The 22,300-nt window shown below is 38.4% G+C and overlaps 1 protein-coding gene and 1 pseudogene across 2 annotated transcripts in view; both read left to right on the top strand.

The window, feature by feature from the left end:
- LOC101354935 (guanylate-binding protein 7-like) overlaps positions 1-16,319 on the top strand; it is a 42,936-nt pseudogene extending 26,617 nt beyond the window's left edge.
- Positions 15,625-22,300, top strand: part of LOC101354679 (guanylate-binding protein 4) — a 36,350-nt gene continuing 29,674 nt past the window's right edge. Inside the window, exons 1-3 of one of the 2 annotated variants that reach the window (XM_023733385.1) lie at positions 15,625-16,042; positions 18,350-18,426; positions 19,368-19,563. In XM_023733385.1, the coding sequence (XP_023589153.1) occupies positions 18,424-18,426; positions 19,368-19,563 (199 nt within the window). In that variant the 5' untranslated portion in view covers positions 15,625-16,042; positions 18,350-18,423. The remainder of the gene's footprint in view (positions 16,043-18,349; positions 18,427-19,367; positions 19,564-22,300) is intronic. The other variant, XM_004378783.2, reaches the window with a different exon arrangement.

Below are 22,300 nucleotides of genomic sequence, written 5' to 3'. Positions count from 1 at the left end.
ACTGAACCATTTTACATTCCAACTTCAATAAATGAGAATTCCTGTTGCTCTACGTGCTCACCAGCATTTGTTGTTATCTGTGTTTTATGTTTTAGTTATTCTAATAGGTGTGCGGCACAGTGGTTAAGAGAAAGGCTGCTAACCAAAAGATCGGCAGTTCGAATCCACCAGAGGCTCCCTGGAAACCCTATGAGGCAGTTCTACTCTGTCCTATAGGGTCGGTATGAGTTGGAATTGACTCTACGGCAATGGATTTGGAGTGGGTGTATAGTAGTATCTCATTGTTGTTTTAATTTGCAGTTCCCTATTGACATATGGGAGCCCTGGTGGCATAGTGGTTAAGAGCTAGGCTGCTAACCAAAAGGTCGGCAGTTCAAATCCACCAGCCTCTCCTTGAAAACCCTATGGGGCAGTTCTACTCTGTCCTATAGGCTTACTATGAGTCAGAGTCAACTTGGCAGCAATGAGGTTTTGAACAGTGTTTTTTACAGGGCAAAAATTTATAGTTATAATAAAGTCCAAAGTACCAATTGTTTTCTTTTATGGATTGTGCCTTTGGTGTTATGTCTAAAAAGTCATTGCTATACCCAAGGTTATGTAGAATTTCTCCTATGTTGTCTTCTAGAAGTTGTATAGATTTGTATTCTACATTTAGATATGTGATCCATTTTGAGCTAATTTTTGTGATAGAGGAAAGCTCTCTGTCTAGATTCATTTTTTTGAATATGTATGTCCAGTTGTCTCAGCACCATTTGTTGAAAAAACTCTCCTTTCTCCATTGAATTTCATTTGTTCCTTTGTCAATGATCCATTGACTATATTTGTGTAGGTCTATTTCTGGGCTTTCTATTCTGTTCCACTGATCTATTTGTCTTTTTTTTTACTTTCTGACAATAGCACACTGTCTTGATCAGTGTAGCTTTATAGTAAGTTTTGAAGTTTGGTAGTGTCAGTCCTCCAACTCTGTTCTTCTTCCGTATTGTGTTAGCTATTGTGGGTCTTTTGCCTTTCCAGATAAGCTTGAAAATCAGTTTGTAAATATCCACAAAATAACTTGTTAGGATTTTGACTGGGATTGTGCTGCATCTGTAGATCAATTTGGAAAGAACTTATCTTTATCTTATAATATTATCATAATAATATTAAGTCTTCCTATCCATGAACATGGAATATCTCTCCATTTATTAAAATCTTTGTTGATTTCTTTCGTCAGAGTATTGTGATTGTCCTCATGTAGATGTTGTATGTATTTTATTAGATTTGTACCTAAATATTTCATTTTTTGGGGTACTAATGTAAATGGTGTTGTGTTTTTAATTTCAAGTTCCAAATGTTTACTGCTGGTATATAGGAAAGCAATTGATTTTTGTATATTAATCTTATATCTTGCAAGCTTGCTATGATGGCTTATTAGTTCTGGAATTTAGTTTTTTTGTCAGTTCTTTGGGATTTTCCTGCCTAGACAATCATATCATCTGTGAACAAAGACTGTTTTATTTCTTCCTTCTCAGTCTGTATACTGTTTGTCATGGATTGAGTCAGGTCCTCCCAAAAATGTGCCTATCAGTTTGGCTGGGGCATGATTCCCAGTATTGTGTGATTTTCCTATATGTTGTAAATCCTGGCTCTATGATGTTAATGAGGTGGGATAGGCGGCAGTTATGTTGGTGAGGCAGGACTCAATCTACAAGATTTGGATTGTGTCTTGAGGCAATCTCTTGAGATATAAAAGACAGAAGCGAGCAGAGAGATGGGGACCTCATACCACCAAGAAACGTGCCGGGAGCAGAGCACGTCCTTTGGACCTGGGGTCCCTGAGTGGAGAAGCTCCTAGTCTAAGGGAAGATTCATGAGAAGGTCCACAGAGAGAGAAAGCCTTCTCCTGGAGCTGATGCCCTGAATTTGGACTTTTAGCCTACTTTACTGTGAAGAAATAAATTTGTCTTTTATAAAGCCACCCACTTGTGGTATTTCTGTTATAGCAGAACTAGATAACTAAGATACTATTTATTTTCTTTTAATGTCTTATTGCATTAACTAGGACTTCCAGTACCATGTTGAATAGAAGTAAGAAGAGATATACTTGTCTTGTTACTGATCTTAGGGGAAAAATATCTAGTTTCTCACCATTTAGTGTGATGTTTGTTGTATGTGTTTTGTAGATATTCTTTATCAAGTTGAAGAAGTTTCCATCTAAATTTGCTGAAAGTTTTCATTGTCAATGCTTGTTGGATTTTGTCAAACACTTTTTCTGCTACTATTAATATGATTATATGAGTTTTCTTCTTTAACCTGTTGATGTGAAGGATTACATTAATTGATTTTTGAATGTTGAGCCAACCTTCCATACTTGGAACAAATCTCACTTGGTCATGGTATATAATTATTTTTATACATTGTTGGATTCTATTTACAATATTTTGTTAAGGATTTTTGCATCTATGTTCACGAGAGATATTGCTCTGTAATTTTTCTTCCTAGAAATGTCTTTATCTGGTTTTGGTATTAGGGTAATGCTGACCTCATAGAATGAATAAGGAAGTATTCATTCCTCTTTTATGTTTTGAAATAGCTTAAGAAGCATTGATATTAATTCTTTAAATGTCTGTAGAATTCTTCAGTGAAACCATATGGTCTGGTTTTTTCCATTTTGTAAGGTTGGTAATTGTTTATTAAACTTCTTTAATATATGTAAGCCTATTCAGATTATCTATTTCTCTTTGTGTGAGTTTTAGAGATTGTGTCTTTCAAAGAATTGGTCCATTTCATCTAAGTAATCAAATTTGTTGGCATGGAGTTATTTATGGTATTCTCTTTTTATCACTTTAATTGTATATTATAATGGTATCTCAATAATAGATTTGACACATTGAACACTAATGACTGAAGACCAGATGAGTTGTGGAATAACATTAAGGATGTCATACATGAAGAAAGCAAAAGATCTTTAAAAAGACAGAAAAGACTCTGACACTTTCTCTTGAGTATAGAGTAGCTAAAGCAAAAGGAAGAAATGATGAAGTAAAAGAGCTGAACAGAAGATTTCAAAAAGCAGCTCAAGAAGACAAGTAAAGTATTATAATTAAATGTTCAAAGACCTGGAACCAGAAAATCAAAAGGAAAGAACATGCTCAGAACTTCTCAAGCTGAAAGAAATGAAGAAAAAATTCAAGCCTTGAGTTGCAATATTGAAGGACTCAATGAGCAGAAAAGTTAATGATGCAGAAAGCATCAAAAGAAGACAGAAGGGATACACAGAATCACTGCACCAAAAATATTTGGGCAATGTTCAGCCTTTTCAGGAGATAGTATATAATCAAGAACCAATGGTACTGATGGAAGAAGTCCAAGCTGCACTGAAGACACTGGTGAAAAACAAGGTTTCAAGAATTGATGGAATACCAATTGAGATGTTTCAACAAATGGATGCAACACTGGAAGTGCTCACTTGTCTATGTCAAGAAATTTGTAAGACAGCTACCCGGCCAACCAGCAGGAAGAGATCCATATTCGTGCCCATTCCAAAGAAAGGTGATCTAACGGAATGTGGAAATTACTGGACAATATCATTAATACCACATGCAATTAAATTGCACTAAAAATCATTCAAAAACAATTGCAGTAGTACATCCACAGGGAACTACCAGAAATTCAAGCCGAATTTAGAAGAGGACTTGGAACAAGGGATATCATTGCTTATGTTAGATGGATCTTGGCTGAAAGCAGATAATACTAGAAAGATATTTACCTGGGTTTTACTGAGTATGCAGAGGCATTGTTGTGGATCAGAACAAATTATGGATAACATTGTGAAGAATGGGAATTCTAGAACACTTACTTATGCTGACCTGTGCATAGATGAAGAGGCAGTTGTTCCAACCGAACAAGGGGATACTGCATGTTTTAAAATCAGGAAAGGTGTACATCAGGGTTATCTCCTTTCACCAAATTTATTCAATCCGTATGCTGAGCAAATAATCCAAGAAGCTGGACTATATGAAGAACGAAGGATCAGGGTTGGAGGAAGACTCATTAACAACCTGCAATATGCAGATGACACAACCTTGCTTGTTGAAAGTGAAGAGAACTTGAAGCACTTACTGACAAAGATCAAAGACTACAGCCTTCTGTATGGATTATACTTCAACATAAAGAAAACAAAAATCCTCATAACTGGACCAGTTAACAACATCATGGTAAATGGAGAAAATATTGAAGTTGTCAAGGATTTCATTTTACTTGGATCCACAGTCAATGCCCATAGAAGCAGCAGTCAAGAAATCAAAAGACATATTACATTGGGCAAAATCTGCTGCACAAGACCTCTGTAAAGTGTTAAAAATTAAAGATGTCACCTTGAGGACTAAGGTGTGTCTGAACCAAGCCATGGTATTTTCAATTACCTCATATGCATGCTAAAGCTGGACAATGAATAAGGAAGCCAAAGAAGAATTGATGCTTTTGAATTGTGGTGTTGGTGAAGAATATTGAATATACCATGGACTGCCAAAAGAATGAACAAATCTGTCTTGGAAGAAGTGCAGCCAGAATGCTCCTTAGAAGTGAGGACATGTTATCAGGAGGGACCAGTCCCTGGAGAAGGACATCATGCTTGGTAAAGTAGAGTGTCAGTGAAACAGAGAAAGACCCTCAACTAGATGGATTGACAGACTGCCTGCAACAATGGGCTTAAATACAGCAATGATTGTGAGGATGGCACAGGACTGACCAGTGTTTCATTCTGTTGTACGTGGGGTCACTATGAGTTGACACCAGATCAATGGCACTGAACAACAACAACAACAACAACAAAAACGGTTGTGATAGCACCTTTTTCACCTCTAATGTTTGTGATTTGTGTCTTCTCTCTTTTTTCTTGATTAGCCTGGATAGAGGCTGATCAACTTTACTGAAAATTTTTAAGAACCAGCTTTGGTTTTGTTGATTTTCTTGATTATTTCCTTGTTTTCAATTTTATTGATTTCTGCTCTAATTCACTAACTAGATAGTAGATAAGAATCATCTTAGGTGAAGGGAAAGACAGCACACAGGGGAAGCCAGCACAAATGGACTAAACCAAAGCTAAGAAGTTTCCTCAATACAATCAAATACTTTGAGAGACAGAGTAGCAGGGATGGGCGGTCTGGGGACCATGCTTTCAAGGGACATCTATGTCAATTGGCAAAACAAATCTTATTAAGAAAATGTTCTGCATCCTACTTTGGTGAGTGGAGTCTGGGGTCTTAAAAGCTTGCAAGCAGACACCTAAGATGCATCAATTGGTCCCAACCACTTGGAGTAAAGGAGAACGAAGAACACCAAAGACACATGGAAAGTATTAGCCAAAGAGACAGAATGGGCCACATAAACCAGAGACTTCATCAGCCTGAGACCAGAAGAACTAGACGGTGCCCAGTGACCACCACTGAACATCCTGACAGGGAACACAAGAGAGGGTCCCTGATGGAGCAGTAGAATGATGGGATGCAGAACTCAAATTCTAGTAAGAAGACTAGACTTAATGGTCTGACTGAGACTGGAGGCACCCCGGAGCACATGGCCCCTGGACTATCACCCCAGAACTAAAACAATTTCTGAGGCCAACTCTTCCGACAGGGATTGGACTGGACTGTGGGACATAAAGTGACACTTTTGAAGAATGTGCCTCTTAGTCAAGCAGATACAAGAGATCAAAGGGGCAGCTTCTGTCCAGAGGTGAGATGGGAAGGCAGAGAGAGTCAGGAGCTGGTTGAATTTTTATGGGGAATAAGGGGCAGAGGGGAGGAGTGTGCTGTCACAGAATGGGGTGAGTGGTTGGGGTCTCATAAGAATGTATGTAAAAAAAAAATTTTGTATGGAAGACTAACTTGAAATGTAAACTTCATTTAATTACAACAATAAAAAAAACAGCTTTTGGTTTTGTTGATTTTCTTGATTATTTCCTTGTTTTTAATTTTATTGATTTCTGCTCTAATTTTTATTATTTCTTTTCTTCTACTTACTTTAGATTTCTCCTTTTTGTTTTATTTTAATTGCAAAGTATTTTCCTGGCACCCCAGTGGTGGTGATCAGTAATTTAAATTGTAATTGATGGATTGTAGAGCCATAAGAAAAACCATGAATAGTAAAAAAAAATTGATTAGAAGGTAGACACTTAAAAGACAAGAAATAAAAACAAAATTTATGTTAATAAAAGTTTTGTAATTTTTCAGAATGTTGATTTCTAAAGTTTATAAACAGTAAATGAGCACTTGACATTTATCCCTGTATTCTTGGCTTACCCAAGGCTGGGGATTCTGGTGGAGACCTACATGGATGCCATCAACAGTGGACCAGTGCCTTGTTTGGAGAATGCAGTGACAAACAACTCTTGCCCAACCTGAGAATTTGGTGGCCATGCAGAAGGCAGCCAACCACTACAGTGAGCAGATGTCACAGCATGTGAGGCTCCCCACAGGCATGCTCCAGAAGCTGCTGGGCATGCACAAGACCTGTGAGAGGGCAACTTCTAATCAAAAGTTTTCATGGAGCACTCTTTCAAAGATGACAAGTGGGAGTTCCAGAAGCAGCTCGTCGTACTCTATCATACCATTTATCTTTCCTGATTCCCACTCTTCCAGAAAAATGCCTAGAGTTCACCTATTTGACCCCCTGGCTCTCTCCTCATGGGAGGGAGGCCTGGATTCTTGTGAATGACAGGGCTCTACAAGATGGCAGTTTACCCTTTCTTTAAAACATTGACAATTTATTTTCTATTGCTGCTTAACGGATTACCACAAACAGGGCAGTTTAAATAATACACATTCATAAGTTCACAGTCCTTTTACAGATGATGAAGCTGGCCACATAGGAGTTAAGGAATTTTCCACAGGTTCTGCAGAGAACTGGTCAGAACTGGTACTAAAACAAGTCTCTCATTCCTTCTTCCACTCCACTATGATGCTATCAGCCTGCTTCTTCCAAGAAGACCACAGTTAGACCATTCCTTCTAATAGCTACTTTCTGTTGTATTTCTCTACATTCTGCAGCAAGAAGACATACAGAAAAAAAAGGAGGAATGCATGCTGCAGAATAAAGAGGCATCTCTGAAATACTGCCAGGCTGAGCTTAAGCAGCTTTCAGAGCCCCTGGTGGAAAGAAAGTATTTTGAGAGGAAATTTTTGTGTTCCTGGAGGACACAATCTCTACCTAGAAGCAAAGAAAAAGGTTGAACAGGACATGAGCAAGTGCCCAGGAAAGGAGTTAAGGTGAGAAGTAAGGGGAAAGGGGAAAGGCTAGCAGAGTAGTGGAAGGGAGTGGGGTTTGTTGGTCCTTCTAGAAAACTAAGAGCATAGCACCAGTCATGGGGAGGAAGGAGAACACGGTGATATCTCGACATTGTAGTTTTTGTCTCCACAATTAGTTTAATTCTCTTGAAGAGACAAGAAATACTTTCCCAAAAGAAGGATTTAGAATCAGGAATCCAGATGAAATAGAATATTTTTTTTCAATTGTTAAGCAATATTAAAGAAATGAGATTTATTCTCAAGATGTTTATGATCTTTCTTGAGCTAGACAAATAAATGCTCAGCTGACATGATTTGATAAGTGTTACCATACTGGCATGAACAGATAGTAAATATAATGTTGATGATGATAATAATAGTAATAATGAGGATGATATAATGCCTGACACATACTAAGCACTCATTTACAATACCATGCAGATAATAAGTAACCTATGGTTAGATGCTTTTGTTGGATTATGAATTTAAACCACAGTATAATATTATAAATTAAATAAACTACTATAGGGTCGCTATGAGTCAGAATTAACTCAATGGCAATGGGTTTGTGTTTAATTTTGGTTTATTGTCCACATTATGTAGTTGAAAAATGTAATGCACAAAGAAGTTAATAGATTGCCTAAGGTCACACAGTCAACAAATAGTAGAGGGGGCAGAACAACTCAGAGTACCTGGCATCCATTACAAACTGGAAAGGCAGCCTGGGAAAGCTTCCAGGAAGAATAGATACAAAGTATAAGTAGAAATATGGATAGATGTTATCCTAACTGAGCAAGAACAGAAGATCATACAAGCAGAAGGTAAGAATGTGCAAATATACAAGAACAAAAAAGGTTAGATGTTTGTAAAACTGTACATAAATCTGGTTAGTTGTTACCTGGGTAAGTTACTGGAGGCATCATGGGTAGAAGAGGATGGAGATCTAGGAAGGATACTAGAGTGTTTTCATTTCCAACAAAAGAACTTGAACTTTATATTGTGGCCACAGAAAGAAAGGAAGCACTGTGGAATCCTAAGAAGGTTTGCAAATTTTGGACGATGAGATTTGGGATTTTACAGAAAAAATGATTATTTCCCCAGCAAGAGACTAGATTTTTGCTGCCTGACACATCTTCGCTCCTTCTTGGTTCCTAAGGCCAATGAGGTCCTCCAGAGCTTCCTGCAGTCACAGGTGGCAGTAGAGGAATCCATCCTGCAATCAGATAAAGCCCTCACAGGTGAAGAAAAGGCTACAGCAGGTACAGAGGTACCTGCTATGTGGGTAGAGCTCAACCCACAGTGGGGCAGCGAGGCTCCTGCAATGTCCTCTGACAGATCAGACAGGAAGGCCTTCATTAAACACACTCTGCTCAATCTGCAAATAATGATGACAGTTGTGTTTGGACATCCAACCAGACAGGGCCTCTCTCATCTCATTCTGAAAAATGTCCTTGATGGTGTGAATACCAGGAGAATTCAAAGATTTGCACTCTCTCTGTACAAAGTTAGTTGAATCTCTGAGGTCAAGCAGGTAGAGCTCAGTTTTAATCTGCTGTTTTTTTCCCTCTCTACAACTGTTGTGGGACAATGGAGCAGGTCAAGATGGAGGCAGCTGAGAAGGGAAATAAGCTACTCAAATAGAAACAGAAGGAGCAGCAGCAAAAGATGGAGGCTCAAGAGAGGAGCTTCAAGGAAAACATGGCGCTATTGAAAGAGAAGATGGAGAGAGAAAGAGAAAACCTTCTGAGAGAGCAGGAAACGATACTGGAGCATAAACTTAAGGTAAGTCTGTCCTGGGCCTGGGCAGTGCCTGGTGGACAATGCCGTGGCACATCAGAAAGGGAAGGAGCAAAATCTGAAGCAAAGTCATGATCCTAGCAGGAAAGACAAATGACAATTGAGCCACTAAAATTTTATATCTACCTGACTCCTGCTGAGTCTTTGAAATCAATGATAGCACAGTCTCTTCTGTAACTTAAGGCTTTGGAGCATACAAATAACATCCCCCAGGGGACTGGGCTGCTATTTGTAATGATTATAGAGTGGCTTCATTGTGTCCCAATTGAACAGGACTTTAGTGCTCTAGTTCTATTGTCCTTAGGATCCAGAGTATAACATCAAAGAGACCTGAAATAAATCTATGTAATCTTATAAATGTCATATTTGGCCTGAAATGAAATACAGGGTGCTGAAAGTTCTAAAACTTGCTGCACTTGTTTCCACATCTGCCTGAGTCCTCCTCTAAAAAGAAGAGAGAAAAATTCCTTCTTTGGCCCAGCATGCGGCTTGATAATCAGTTTTCTATACAGGATCAGCAGTTTCCATTATTTGTTAGACATATGTGGCCATGCTCCCTCTAGTGGAACAGAATTAATTAGAATGAGAGCTACATTCCCTCCTAAAGGGCATCCTTGGGTTGGAACACATTCCTATGATCATTCTCAGGCTAACCTGGTCCCAACCTTACCCACCATCACTGAGATGGTGTGGAGGGAATCTTAGGAAGGTTTAACCCATGGATATGCTCATATCTAGGTCCAAATGTAGAAGACATTGGACAATCTATTCAAAGAGCCCCCTAAGGTGGTAGAGAACAGGTGATGAATTGCTAAAGTTGTTAAAGTGAAATTCTGACTTCATAATTGGGGATTTTCAATAAGTGTACTTTTCCCATTTCTAGGTCTAAGAAGACTTATTTAATGAAGGATTTAAAAAGAAATCTGAGGAGTTGAATACAGAGATAAATCAACTACGAAAAGAGATTGAGACAACTAAAAAAGATGAACACTCATTGGGTTCATGGACTGGCAATGTGTTGCTTGCAGAAATGTCTGTTCCTGGTAAGCTAGTTGGCATGGGATTGAAATTTATGAGCTCACAAATGAAATAGGCTCAGAATTTCTGTTAGGAAATTATACAGTCAGACTTTTGTGTTATGCTGTAGCTAATTTTTGAAGTATATGTCTCATGTCAGTTTCATTTAACAAAAATTTAAAAGTAAAAAGTGATGAACAGAATATCAGTGCCTACTATAAAAAAGATGAACTTAATTTTTATTGAATTAATGTAAAGAAACTGGAAACAAGTTAAGGATATAATGGAAGAAAGACCAAATTTGCAATAGTGTCAACACCAGTAAAGTACACTGGAATAAAATTATCAAGAAGTATGTAAAACCCACAACAACATATGAAGAAAATTTTAAAATGTTACATGAAAAACACAAGAATTCATAAAAATGGACAGAAGTAAAAATGTCAGTATTCTTTAAGTCAATATATACATTTAATATGGTTCAGTTAAGTATGTCAAACATCCTTTTTTGTAAGTAGACAAATTTATTTTAAAATTTGTATGGAAAAGCTACAAGCAAAAATACCCAGTGCAGTTCTAAAAAATGACAATAAACATGTGGAGCACTAGCTCTAACCATACAGTGAAAATCCCAACAATAGCACAGTGATACTGGCACCTGAATACTCAAACAACAATAAAAAAAACTAAAGAGTTTAGAAATCAACGGAAAGTCATAAAGAAGTTCACTATATGATAAATTTGTCATTTCCCATTAGTGAAGGAATATGAAGTATTTATTAAATGGTATTTGGACTATAGATAGCCATTTGACAAAAAAAAAGTTGTAGTCTCACAGATAACTTATCAAAATAAATTTCATATGGATCAAAGATGTAAATACGAAAAATTAAACCGTAAAATTAGATAATATGAGGTATTTTTAAAAAATAATATTGTAATAGGGAGGCCCTTTCTAAGTGTGACGAAATAGGAATATATAAATGAAAAGATTGATCAATTCAACTACATACAAAGAAGACATTCTTCATAGAAAAACACAAGCAAAGCAAAATGACAGATATAATTTATACCACAAATAGATATAAATTCTTTAATTAATAAGATCCCTTATAAATCAACAAAAAAAAAGGAAACTGCATTTTTAAAATGGGCAAATACGTAAGAAGAAATTAAAGATGTTGAGATTCACTGAAAATAAGAGATCTACAAATTAAAACTGTGAGGTACGTGTTTCATCTCTAAGATTGGCATGGAACAACACATTTGAAGGGACGATGAGTTGGCAAGGGTTTAGGGAAACAGGCAATCTCTCATGTTTGCTATGGAGAGTGCAAACTGGTACACTTATATATGGTTAAGCAATTGGTTGCTAACCAAAAGTTGGTGGCTCCACAGAAGTAAAGACCTGGTAATCTGCTTTCCTAGAGATTTCAGCCTAGGAAACACTGTGGGACAGTTCTACTCTGTCCTCTAGGTATTGACTCCATGGCACACAACAACAACAACAACAACGTATATCAAAAACTTAAATGTCCAGTGCTTTGATCCACATAGTTCACATTTTGGAATTTATGTTATAGATTTATTTACCTACGTGCAAAATGACATATATACCAATGTACTTGTTGCAACATTGTAGTACGGCAAGAGATAGAAACAACCCTAAAGTCCCTGTGTAATATACTGGTAATAAAATCATGGGACATACTTACAAAGAAAGATTCTATAGTCACTAAAAATGAAAAGGGAGGCTCTATTTGTACTAATATGAGAAAATCTCCAGGATTTATCATAACATGAAAAAATAATGATGTAGAAAATGTGTAGAGTTGTTACCACTGAATGTAGAAAATAATGAGCATATATATATGTACATATATATGTATATATGAAATTATCTAACTCAGGAAAAATACTCAATAAAATGGGAACCATGGTTATAACTGGAACCTGGACCTAGGTAGATGAAGTCAAGTGTGGGAAAATAACTTTGCATCATATAGTCTTCTATGCCTTTTACATTTTCTGTAGTATGAATTTAATACATACTCTAAAATAAATAAATACAATTACTATAATTAAAAATGAAATAATTTTTGAAATGCAAGCTTTTCATGACAGTATAAAAGCGTTTAATGCTACTAGAAGTGGCGGAAGAGAACTCAACAACAAGAGGCTGCTCATTACAAAAGGAACTGGAAAGCACAAGACGTGCATCCTAACCTTGCTTCATCATGGCCTTTCAATGAGTCCTTAATATTCTAGTTCCTAATTTATTTTCAGATACAAAGTCATCTGAGCTGCTGGTTACAACGGCCTCTAAGTTCCAGTTCCGCATTTATAAAGTTGGTGACTTAGAAGGAAAATTCGTCTTCAGGGTCTACTCAACTTTTTAGGAATTTCTTCTAGCTGTAGAGTGCTTTAGACTTTGTTGTTGCTGGATTGAACTCCTTGTAATTCCACAAGCTAGATATGTTACCTTTGACTCTGGACCTTTTCACACAGTATACAGCCTTCTGAAAACACCCCTACTTCCTTACTCTGTACCCTTTATTTGCTAACCTCTGTTTCTCCTTAAGGTCTCCTACTCCCTGACTTCCTAAGACTAGATAAGGTATCCTCCTCTGTGCTGCCACTGCACCATGATGTTGTTCCTACCACAGCACTTTTTATATAATTGTAAAAACTGAAATGGTCTATTTACAGCTGTCTTGATCTCAGGCACCTGATCTTCTTCATCTTATCTTTAGCTCCTAGCACACAGCCTGTGACATAAACACCGGGCGTTCAAAATATGTTAGTTGAATAAATATGTGAGCTGCCATCTAATAGGACCTCAATATACCATGTGCTCACTATATTAGCTGCTCTCTAAAGTTCTCAAAATAAAGGAGAGTTTTAGGAACTTTGGCTCACAGGGCAATTATGATATTTAAAATAGTAAAGAAAATGCCAGAATCTTGCACCTCTTGTTTCTAACATAGTTCTATCAGTTCAGGGGCCTTCTCCTGAAATAAAACCATGCTTTTTATATGCAGATAAATTTCTTCCTTAAAATTACCCTACACTGACAGAGTGGTGGAATCTCTACATTGCCCAATGAGCCATCAGGTATTAACATTGTGGTCAGTCTTCAATTCTTGCATCCCTCTAAATCTTAAGGGCACAGCTCTGCACTTTTGTGGATTGTGAGTTAATGCTTGGTTGCCTTCCAGTTTCCCCAACCAAAGCCACTGGAATGAGAAGTCTGGCCACTGAGCCAGTCCCCAAAGACCCATCAGGATCAAGCAGAAGACCGTTCCTCATACTGCACAGCTGGGTGGTCTAGTAAAGGGGATCTCGGGCAGGGATAAGCCCTGCTTCCCGTCAAATCCCCCTACACACATGGCCAGTTCCCGCAACACACACAAACTCCTCATAACTGAGCTGCTTCTTCTTTCAGGAGAAATTTTGTCAAGTAATACTCTAAAATATTAGACACTTGGTTGTTGTTGTTAGTTGCCATTGAGTTAATTTCGACTCATGGTGACCACATGTGTGCAGAGTAGAACTGCTCTGTAGGGTTTTCAAGGCTGTGACCTTTTGGAAGCAGATCCTCAGGCCTGTCTTCCAAGGAGCCTCTAGGTGAGTTTGAACTACCAACCTTTCACTTAACCATTTGCACCACTCAGGGACACGGCGCCACCTAGGTTACTTGGTTGCTGCAATTAAATGGCAGTCCACAGAGGCAGTAAGAATGTGAAACAGTCAACAAGAGAATTTTTACATGAAATGTTAGCAGTTTAGAGATCAGGAAGAGATCAAGAGTGAGGTAAAGGATGATAGAAGAAGAGCAAAAGGATTCTTCACCCACTTTGAAGTTCAGCCGTAGGTTATCAAATGTATTAATAAAGTTTATAAACCCAAGATTACTCTTCAGAAAAAAAGGCCTCTCACATAACTGAACATTAATAAATAATTGTTGAATTATTGAAAAAATAGGAGATCTATTTCAAGCACTTTTTCATCAACTTCATCAGAAGGTAGTTCACAACTATTCTTGCACACGGTACTTTGGTGCAGTAAGACATAAGCTGTCAGGAAATAAAGTTTCAAATTGTGTCCAAATGGACAGCAGAATTTTTACATTCATGAGGAAGGTGGAGATAAACTTTAGCTCATATAATTTCAAAACATTAATCAGAGACTGAGAAGAGTACAGAAAGCAACAGGAGAAACAGGCGGAATCTGTGTCCTTGCCCAGTTTCATTGAGATTAAAGTTGAATCTGTACCCCAATATAGCCTCTTCTTGACACACTGACTGGTCATTTTATAATCTAAGCCTATTTTCCTGAATGCTTGGATAAGAATCTTAACTTTAGATCTTGCTTTAAATAGTCCAGTGATTCCATAAAAGATATTAAATTCTATTTGCTGACTGACATTGAAGAGACAACCATTAGGTTGTCCTAAATCGATTCTGATGTAGGCTGAGTACCTCATTTTTTTTTTTAAGTTTCATTATTATTGCTTTTTATTAACAATATCTTTATAAACCTGGTCTTTATTTGTCTTTGGGGGACCGGAAACATTACATATAAACTTACAGATATATTTTAATACATAGATACATAAAAAATAGACAAAAATTTACTCCAATGATGAAGAAGAGGGTATGTATCCCACTTGTGGGTCTTGGTCAGAGAAATTTGAACCTGTACTCCATTGGCCCCTCTTTTCCTTTCCACTGTCTGGATCATAGATGTGGCAACAGTTAAGCTTTGACCTTGCAGATGAGTGCAATGCCTTAGTGGATACAGAACAACTGGAAAAGAGCCCGAATATCTTAATGGCCTGGTAGAGCAACGCTTCCGCACAAGCCTAAGGTGGTAGGACTGTAACTTGTCTTCTAAGCTGTAGCAAGAGCCTCTTAAATGATCTCTCTTTCCAGTATCCTCACTTTATTATCTTTCTCCTGCTGCCATAGGATGGATGGAACCCAAGCACAGCTCTAGCATGCCTAATGATCTTCAAAGTCTCTACATGATTGTGGAGTACAGTCCAAGACCCAGATCCCAACTGATCTTTCAATCTCTTCAGTGAGCCTGTTACACTGACAGATACTTACTATTCACATTCCACTGTCCCACCATCATATCTCTGCACTATAATATTGGGCATTTTATATTTTACACTAGGTCCCTGGGTGTTACACATGGTTTGCACTCGACTACTAACCTAAAGGTTAGCAGTTCAGATCCACCCAGCAGCTCTGCAGAAAAAAGGCCTGAAGATCTTCTGCAAAGATTATAGCCAAAAAACCCCGTAGAGCACAGTTCTTTTCTGTAACACTTGAGGTCACCTTGAATTGGAATCAGTTCTACAGCAATGGTGTTTTGTGGATTTTTTTCTTTTTAATATCACACATGCATATATGTATTTTTGTGGTTAATGAAAAATATACTTTGGAGAGAGAATAGAAAGGAAATGAACAAGTAAAAAAATGTAAAAAAAAAAAAAAAACATAAAACAAGAAAACAATTCTCTTCCCTGACAAAATACCCCGAAGAGACCGGCTTTTGAAATATTCTCATCTTACTGTCACTTTGTTAACATTCACGCCTGGTGTCGTATATTAACTGTAGGAACCAAGGACCTCTAATTAACTGTGAAAGAGGGAGGAGGCTGGCTTTCAGAAGGCGGATGTGGAGCAACCACCGCAGACTTTCCACTAGCCACACCCACACATGCTAGCCTCTTGACTCAGTAAATCACTGTTAACTCCACAGAAAGGGCGCGTAGTTTCGGTTTCCGTTCTCATTCTGACCCTTACTTAACTTGATGGCTGTAACAATCGGCTTGCTTTTCAGCTTCTAAAAAGAACAATCTGTCTTTCCAAGAAGTCACCCATAGGAGGAGGCCACAAGACTTTAGCGAGGGCAGCTGAAATATTGTCCCTGGTTCCCAGCGACTGCGCCAGGTAAGTTCTTCCCAAAAACTTTGTCTTCTATGCACATTTCCGTTAACTAACAACAGCAATAGCAACAGCAATTCCCAAGCACAGACTCCACACTGGCCAGTGGCCGCCTGGCAGCGGGAGGAGGCGCCGTGGTCTGACATTGTATGGCCCTAGAGCGAGCTTTGCTACTGGCAGCTCAGCATCTCAGTTTGGACCAGAGGCAGCTGTGAGGCGACAGCGTGCGCACCACGTCTCCAGTGTGCGCTGCTCCTCCTGGGACTTCCACCCAGGGTCCTAGAGGGACTGAAGTCCTTTGTCAGATGAGAGACCAAATTCCAGCGCCCTTGCGGAGACACTGCTGTGGGATCGCTTTCTCCTGTCTCTCTCCTCCCTCCCTCAGACTTTTGCAGACTGCCCCTTTCCCAGCACTGGAGACACAAAGAAAAGAGATGGTCCTTATCTTACAATTTAAATCCCAGAAGATTGTTTCTTGCTTATTTTGGTATGGAGCACATTTAATATTCCAATGATTCTGTGAAGCTGTATTTATATGTGATAATTCATCCTCCCTCTCGCTAATCAACTATTAAAAATAACTATGAGGTCTAAGCCTGTTAATCACACACTGTTTCTAAATGCTGGTGGTCCATTCATTAATGGCATCAGATTAACCTGTGATACTTACTGACAATACAGGTTCCTGGGCATTTTTAACCATCACTGCATATGATTTTTATGAACAGTAATTTTTGGAAGCCATTGATGGTCTACCCAATCTAATTGAACTACCTCAATCTGTTTGTTTTGGAATTAAGAGCTCCTGTGTTTTGCATTAAAAAAGAACAACAAAACAGAAAACACTTTGTAAACTCATCTAATCCTCCCCAAATTTTTAAAATATTAAATCTAAGGAATAAACTATACGATTGTGTCTGCTTATAACATAACAGTAGAAAGCTCGTGTTTTTCTAGTCCAACTCTGTTACCCACCACCTATGGAAAAAAGAAGAGAAATAGTATGGTGGAAGAATGTTAAGAACCAAATTGTTGATTTTTCTGATGAAAATGATTCAGTTACCTTAGTATTTTTTGGTAACTTGCAAATTACATCACATATTGACATGTTTTACTGCATGCCCTAACTTGCTTATTGTATAAACAGTACTTGATTCCTGGAAAATTAAAAATAATTTGAGAGCCTATATGTTGTTAGCTTGAACAGAAATAAATCAAGCAGGAATTATTATTCTACCCATAATACTGTTAAGAAAAATGAGGCTTAGAGAGGTAAGTTCCTTTCTAAAGGTCTCACAGGCAATAATTATGCTAGGGTTTGAACTCAGGCAGACTGACTCCAGAATCTCTGCTCTAACCCCTTAGGACTGCTCTGGGCTCCTCTTGCCTGACATCCTCCATGGTGCCCTCCTTGTTGGCCCTTCCACTGAGTCTACTCCAGCCTGCCCATCCTTCTAGGGGACACACCTTCCCCTGGCTTGCAGGGGAAAGAACTGCCACTGTTTCTGTCCATACCCAATCCTCACCTTCATAGACACTTAAATCCTACCTTGTTAGACACTCAAAGTGTTTAAGCAGTTCTCATACAGCATTTACTATGTACCAGGCATGATTTTAAGTGCATTATAAATAGTATGAGATATTTGAAATCTACTCTAGGAAATAGTTAATATTAGTCTTTTCATTTTAAAAGAGAAGAAACCAAGGCACAGAAAATCAAGTATCTTTCTATGGTCATACAGCTACTAAAATATAGGAACACAGGAATGTTGCTTAGCGATGTCTTAGATAAGAGAATAAAGGGAAAGTCAAAGCTCCTGGTCTCAGTTTCTTGGAGTCAGAAACTCTCCACTAATTTTGAGGAAGACAAAGAGGGACCTCACCCAGATGTGGGAACTCTGTCAGATCTGGACAGATTCTCAAATATCCTGGCTACTGGCTCTCTTCCCTGTCAGCCTATAAATAGTTAAATAAACTAATTCCTGGACCAATATCTTTGTCTACACACTATAAAGGGCTTTCCTTTCCATTCTGAGAGAGAGCTACATTCTTTATCTCTCCTTCCTCCTCTCAGGATCATTCCTCCATCTGCTCTGCCTCCTGCTCCTCCCCATTCACTAAATCTATCCTCATCAAGTTCAGTGATCATCTCCATTTGTCTCTCGGGGAGGCCTTTCCTGATTACCCCACATACAAATGCAACCCCAACACTCCTTTTCCCTAGTCCCTGTGTATTTTTCTCCAGAGTACTTACACACGTATATATTTTTGCTCATTTGTTTTATTTATTGTCTGTCTCCCTCACTGGAATAGAGCTTGCATGAGGAGGAATTGGTATCCATCTTGTTCACAGCTGAATACTGAGCTCTAGAACAGTGCCCTGGCACATGGTAGGTACTCAATATGTAGTTGTTGAACTAATGAGAGACCAAGTTCTCTGGGAACTTCTGGAATCTTTTTTGACCACTACTTCTCTCATTCATGTCCCACTCTGCCTATATTTATCCATCACTTGTTAATGTTCTCAGGGACTTATAGTCTGTAGTTTCCTTTTCTTTTCTATTCATTTTATGCATCACCTGGGCAAGGAAGGTTCTTTTAGAGCTCTTATAAGGATCAATAAGGTAATGTATGTAAGGCATCTATACCAGGCTTTGAAATGGAAGGTGTCTTGGTTATCTAGTTCTGCTATAACAGAAATACCTCAAATGGATGGCTTTAACAAAGGTAAGTTTATTCTCTCATTAGTCTAGTAGGCTTGAAGTCCAAATTCAGGGTGTCAGCTCCAGGGGAAGGCTTTCTCTCTCTGTGGGCTCTGTAGGAAGGTCCTTATCATCAATCTTCACCTGGACTAGAGCTTCTGAGTGCAGGGATCCCTTGTTCAAAGAACACACTCTTCTCTTGGCACTACTTTCTTGGTGGTATAATGTCCCCGTGTCTCTCTGCTTGCTTCTCTCTTTTATATCTAAAAAGAGATTGACTTAAGACATAACCCAGTCTTGTTGATTGAATCCTGCCTCATCAACATAACTGCTGGTAATCTCACCTCATGAACATGATAGAGGTAGGATTTACAACACACAGGAAAATCACATCAGATGACAAAATGGTGGAAAATCACAATACTGGGAATCATGGCCAAGCTAAGTTGACACACATTTTGGGGGGACACAGTTCAATCCATAACAGAAGGCTGCATACTTTCCTTACAAAATATAGGAAGTTGATATACACATTCCACAAGCAGGAAGCTGATATGCACATACCTTCAATAAGTACTAGATATGATAGTAGGTCTTGCATTCTACTGAGAGTCTCTTCTGGATTTCAGGTTACCATGGCTTCCAGACCCATCATGACGGCTCCCATTTGTTTGGTGGAAAACCAGAAAGAGCAGCTGACAGTGAATCCAAAAGCATTAAAGATTCTTAATGAAATTTATCAGCCTGTTGTGGTGGTAGCCGTTGTAGGTCTGTATCGTACAGGAAAATCCTACCTGATGAACCGTCTGGCAGGACAGAACCACGGTGAGTGTTGTCATGGGGCAGGGACCAGTGATAACGCAGACTGATCATGCCTCCTCTAGGGTGTTATTAAGAAAGAGCAGGCCTCTTTCCAATGGAAAAACAAAAAAGCACATAACTTCTAATTCTCATCACTAAGTTTACAACTTCAGACTTACCTATCCACAAAATATGTAAAAAAAAGAAGAGCTCTTTTCTCTAGTAATAAAGAAGAATTCTTTCAACCATATCCAAAGATCCACCCCACCAGTTCTCTGGATCCCTCCACTCTCACCTACCCAGGAACTCAGCTCTGGCAATGATTCTCTTTCTTTCTCCTACATTACTTGTGCATGTGATGTAGGAGACAGAAAGAGAAGCAGAATCCCTGTATATCTAATATCTCAATGGAGCTAGCATCTGATTTTTTTTTTTTTGCTCCATTTCATAGCAACTTTGATAATTATACCCTCTTACTCTGTTTAGTCTTTTCTAGTATGTGAAATATAACACATATATTAAAGTGCATAACACGTAAATGCACAATAAAATTAATAAATATAAGTGAACACCTGTGTAATCACTGCTCAGGTCAAGAAATAAAACCTTCCCAATATGCAAAAGCCCAAATCTTGTACCCTCTCACACCCTCACTAGTAATCACCAATATTTTAGTTTTCATGGCACTTCTTCTCTTGAGTTTTAAAGATGGTTTTACAATCTATGTGTACAATTCCAAAAAAGCAGTTTAGTTTGACTTGCTTGTAAACCTTATTTAAATGAAAATATGTTGTATGAATTCTTTTGTGTCTTGCTTTTTGGCTCATCAAGAAGTTTATCAGACTCATTTAGTTTATTGTATGTATCTGTATTTTATTTATTTCTACTAAATTATAGTATGCCATTGTATGAAGATACCACAATTTATCTATTCATTGCGGATGAACATTTGTTTTATATTCAGTTTTTATCTTTTATGAACAAGGTTGTCATGGGTTTTTTTCTACTTGTAACTGTTGCTCATGTACACAAACCACCTGTGTACAAATTCCTGGAAGTGGGTTTGATGGATCACAGGATATGTGTGTCTTCAGTTGTTACAGATAGTTATCAAAAAGATCTTCAAACTTTATAGCAGTTTACATCCTTATTAGTTGTAATTGAGAATTCTTTACAACTTTACAAAAATTTACTACTTTAGGACTTTTTAACTGTTGCTGATCTGGTTACTGTATAAAGCCAAAAACTAAAGCAGTTACTGTCCTGTCAGTTCCAACTCATGGCAATCCCATGTGTGCCAGAGTAGAATTGTGCTCCACAGGGTTTTCAGTGGCTGATCTTTTGGAGGTAAATTGCCAACTCTTTATTCCAAGGCACCTCTGGGTGGACTCAAACTGCCAATGTTTTGGTTAGCAGCCTAGCACTTAGGTGTTTGCGCCAGTTTACCTCACTATAAGGGAGGTTCAGCACCCTTTCAAATTGTCTTTGCCATTTATATTTCTTATTTTGTGGAGTCTTTTTTTTCCTCTTGGATTGTTTCCTTTGGTTTTTATTGATTTTCAGAGAATTGCCCATGATCTGTCCATTGAGACCTTTCAGCCATTTTTTTTTTTTCCTGATACCTTGCTTCTTCCTCTTAGCACCACTAGAGATTGAAACTCAGCCCACTAAACTCTCAGGAGCACCATGCTTATCTCTCAAGCCCTGTCTTTGTCTCTCTGTTTCTCCCTACCTCCCTCTTTCCCTCCCTGCTCCCTCCCTTTCTCCTTATCTCTGTTTGTTCCTCTCATTTTCCCTGTCTCCTTCTTTCATGTCTCCATTTCCGCTTCTTGTTTCCCAATCTCCCCCTTGGCTTCTAAGCAAACGTTTTGTCTTTATTTTTATTTTAGAGGAGTTCTCAACCATCAATAAGGAAGGGGGAACAATTTCCCTTGCCTGACCGGAATAAATTTATAGGGATTTTTTTTGATAGATTACAGTTCAGAACCTCAGGAGACAGATTTCAACAACTTCTTTTTATTTTCTGCTCAAGATAACATCAAGTAATAACCAGGTGATTTCCCAGCACTATGCTGAGAAAGTCCCTGACCTCAGGATGTTTTAAAATTTCTGATTTGTGACTCTACCACTCCACCTATATCATAGGAAGAACAGAAAGAAAGAGATTCACTCCCAGTCAAGGTCCATGAGCAAGACCAAACAAGTTCTTGGCAGTAACTTGTTTTGTTTTTTTTTATACCTCTGATGACTAAGAGTGATGACCTTCGATTACACTTTGCCCTTCCTCATTGGGGTCGGGGAGTTGGGCTTACTTTATTAATTAGCAAATATGAAAAAATATCGTGATGTAGAAGAGTGCAAAGGAGCCCTGGTGGTTAAGCACTTGGCTGCTAACCAAAAGGTGGGTGGTTTGAACCCATCAGCCATTCAGTAGGAGAAAGATGTGCCAATCTGCTTCTGAGATTTATGGGGCAGTTCTACTGTGTCCTATCGGGTTGCTATGAGTCAGAATCCACTCGAGGGCAACGGGAAATGAGTTTAGAAGAGTGCAGACCAGTCCATGGTTTTATATTCACTCCTTGGAGGAAGCACAGGGTGGGAGAATTGAATGGCCTGAGCCATGCTAAACTATGCTCCCCTAGGTATTTTATCACGACCATTTCTAGTCTCAGTTGAAGGCAGCATTGCATATAGCATACGGTCAAAATTTTGGACTTTTTAACAGGATATATCATCCACAGGTTCCTGGGCATAGCCCTCA

Source organism: Trichechus manatus, unplaced genomic scaffold (genome assembly GCF_000243295.1).
Source record: "Trichechus manatus latirostris isolate Lorelei unplaced genomic scaffold, TriManLat1.0 scaffold00058, whole genome shotgun sequence".
Classification (NCBI taxonomy): domain Eukaryota; kingdom Metazoa; phylum Chordata; class Mammalia; order Sirenia; family Trichechidae; genus Trichechus; species Trichechus manatus.
The sequence above is the reverse complement of the archived record's forward strand: the minus strand, read 5'-3'. Positions and strand labels throughout refer to the sequence as shown.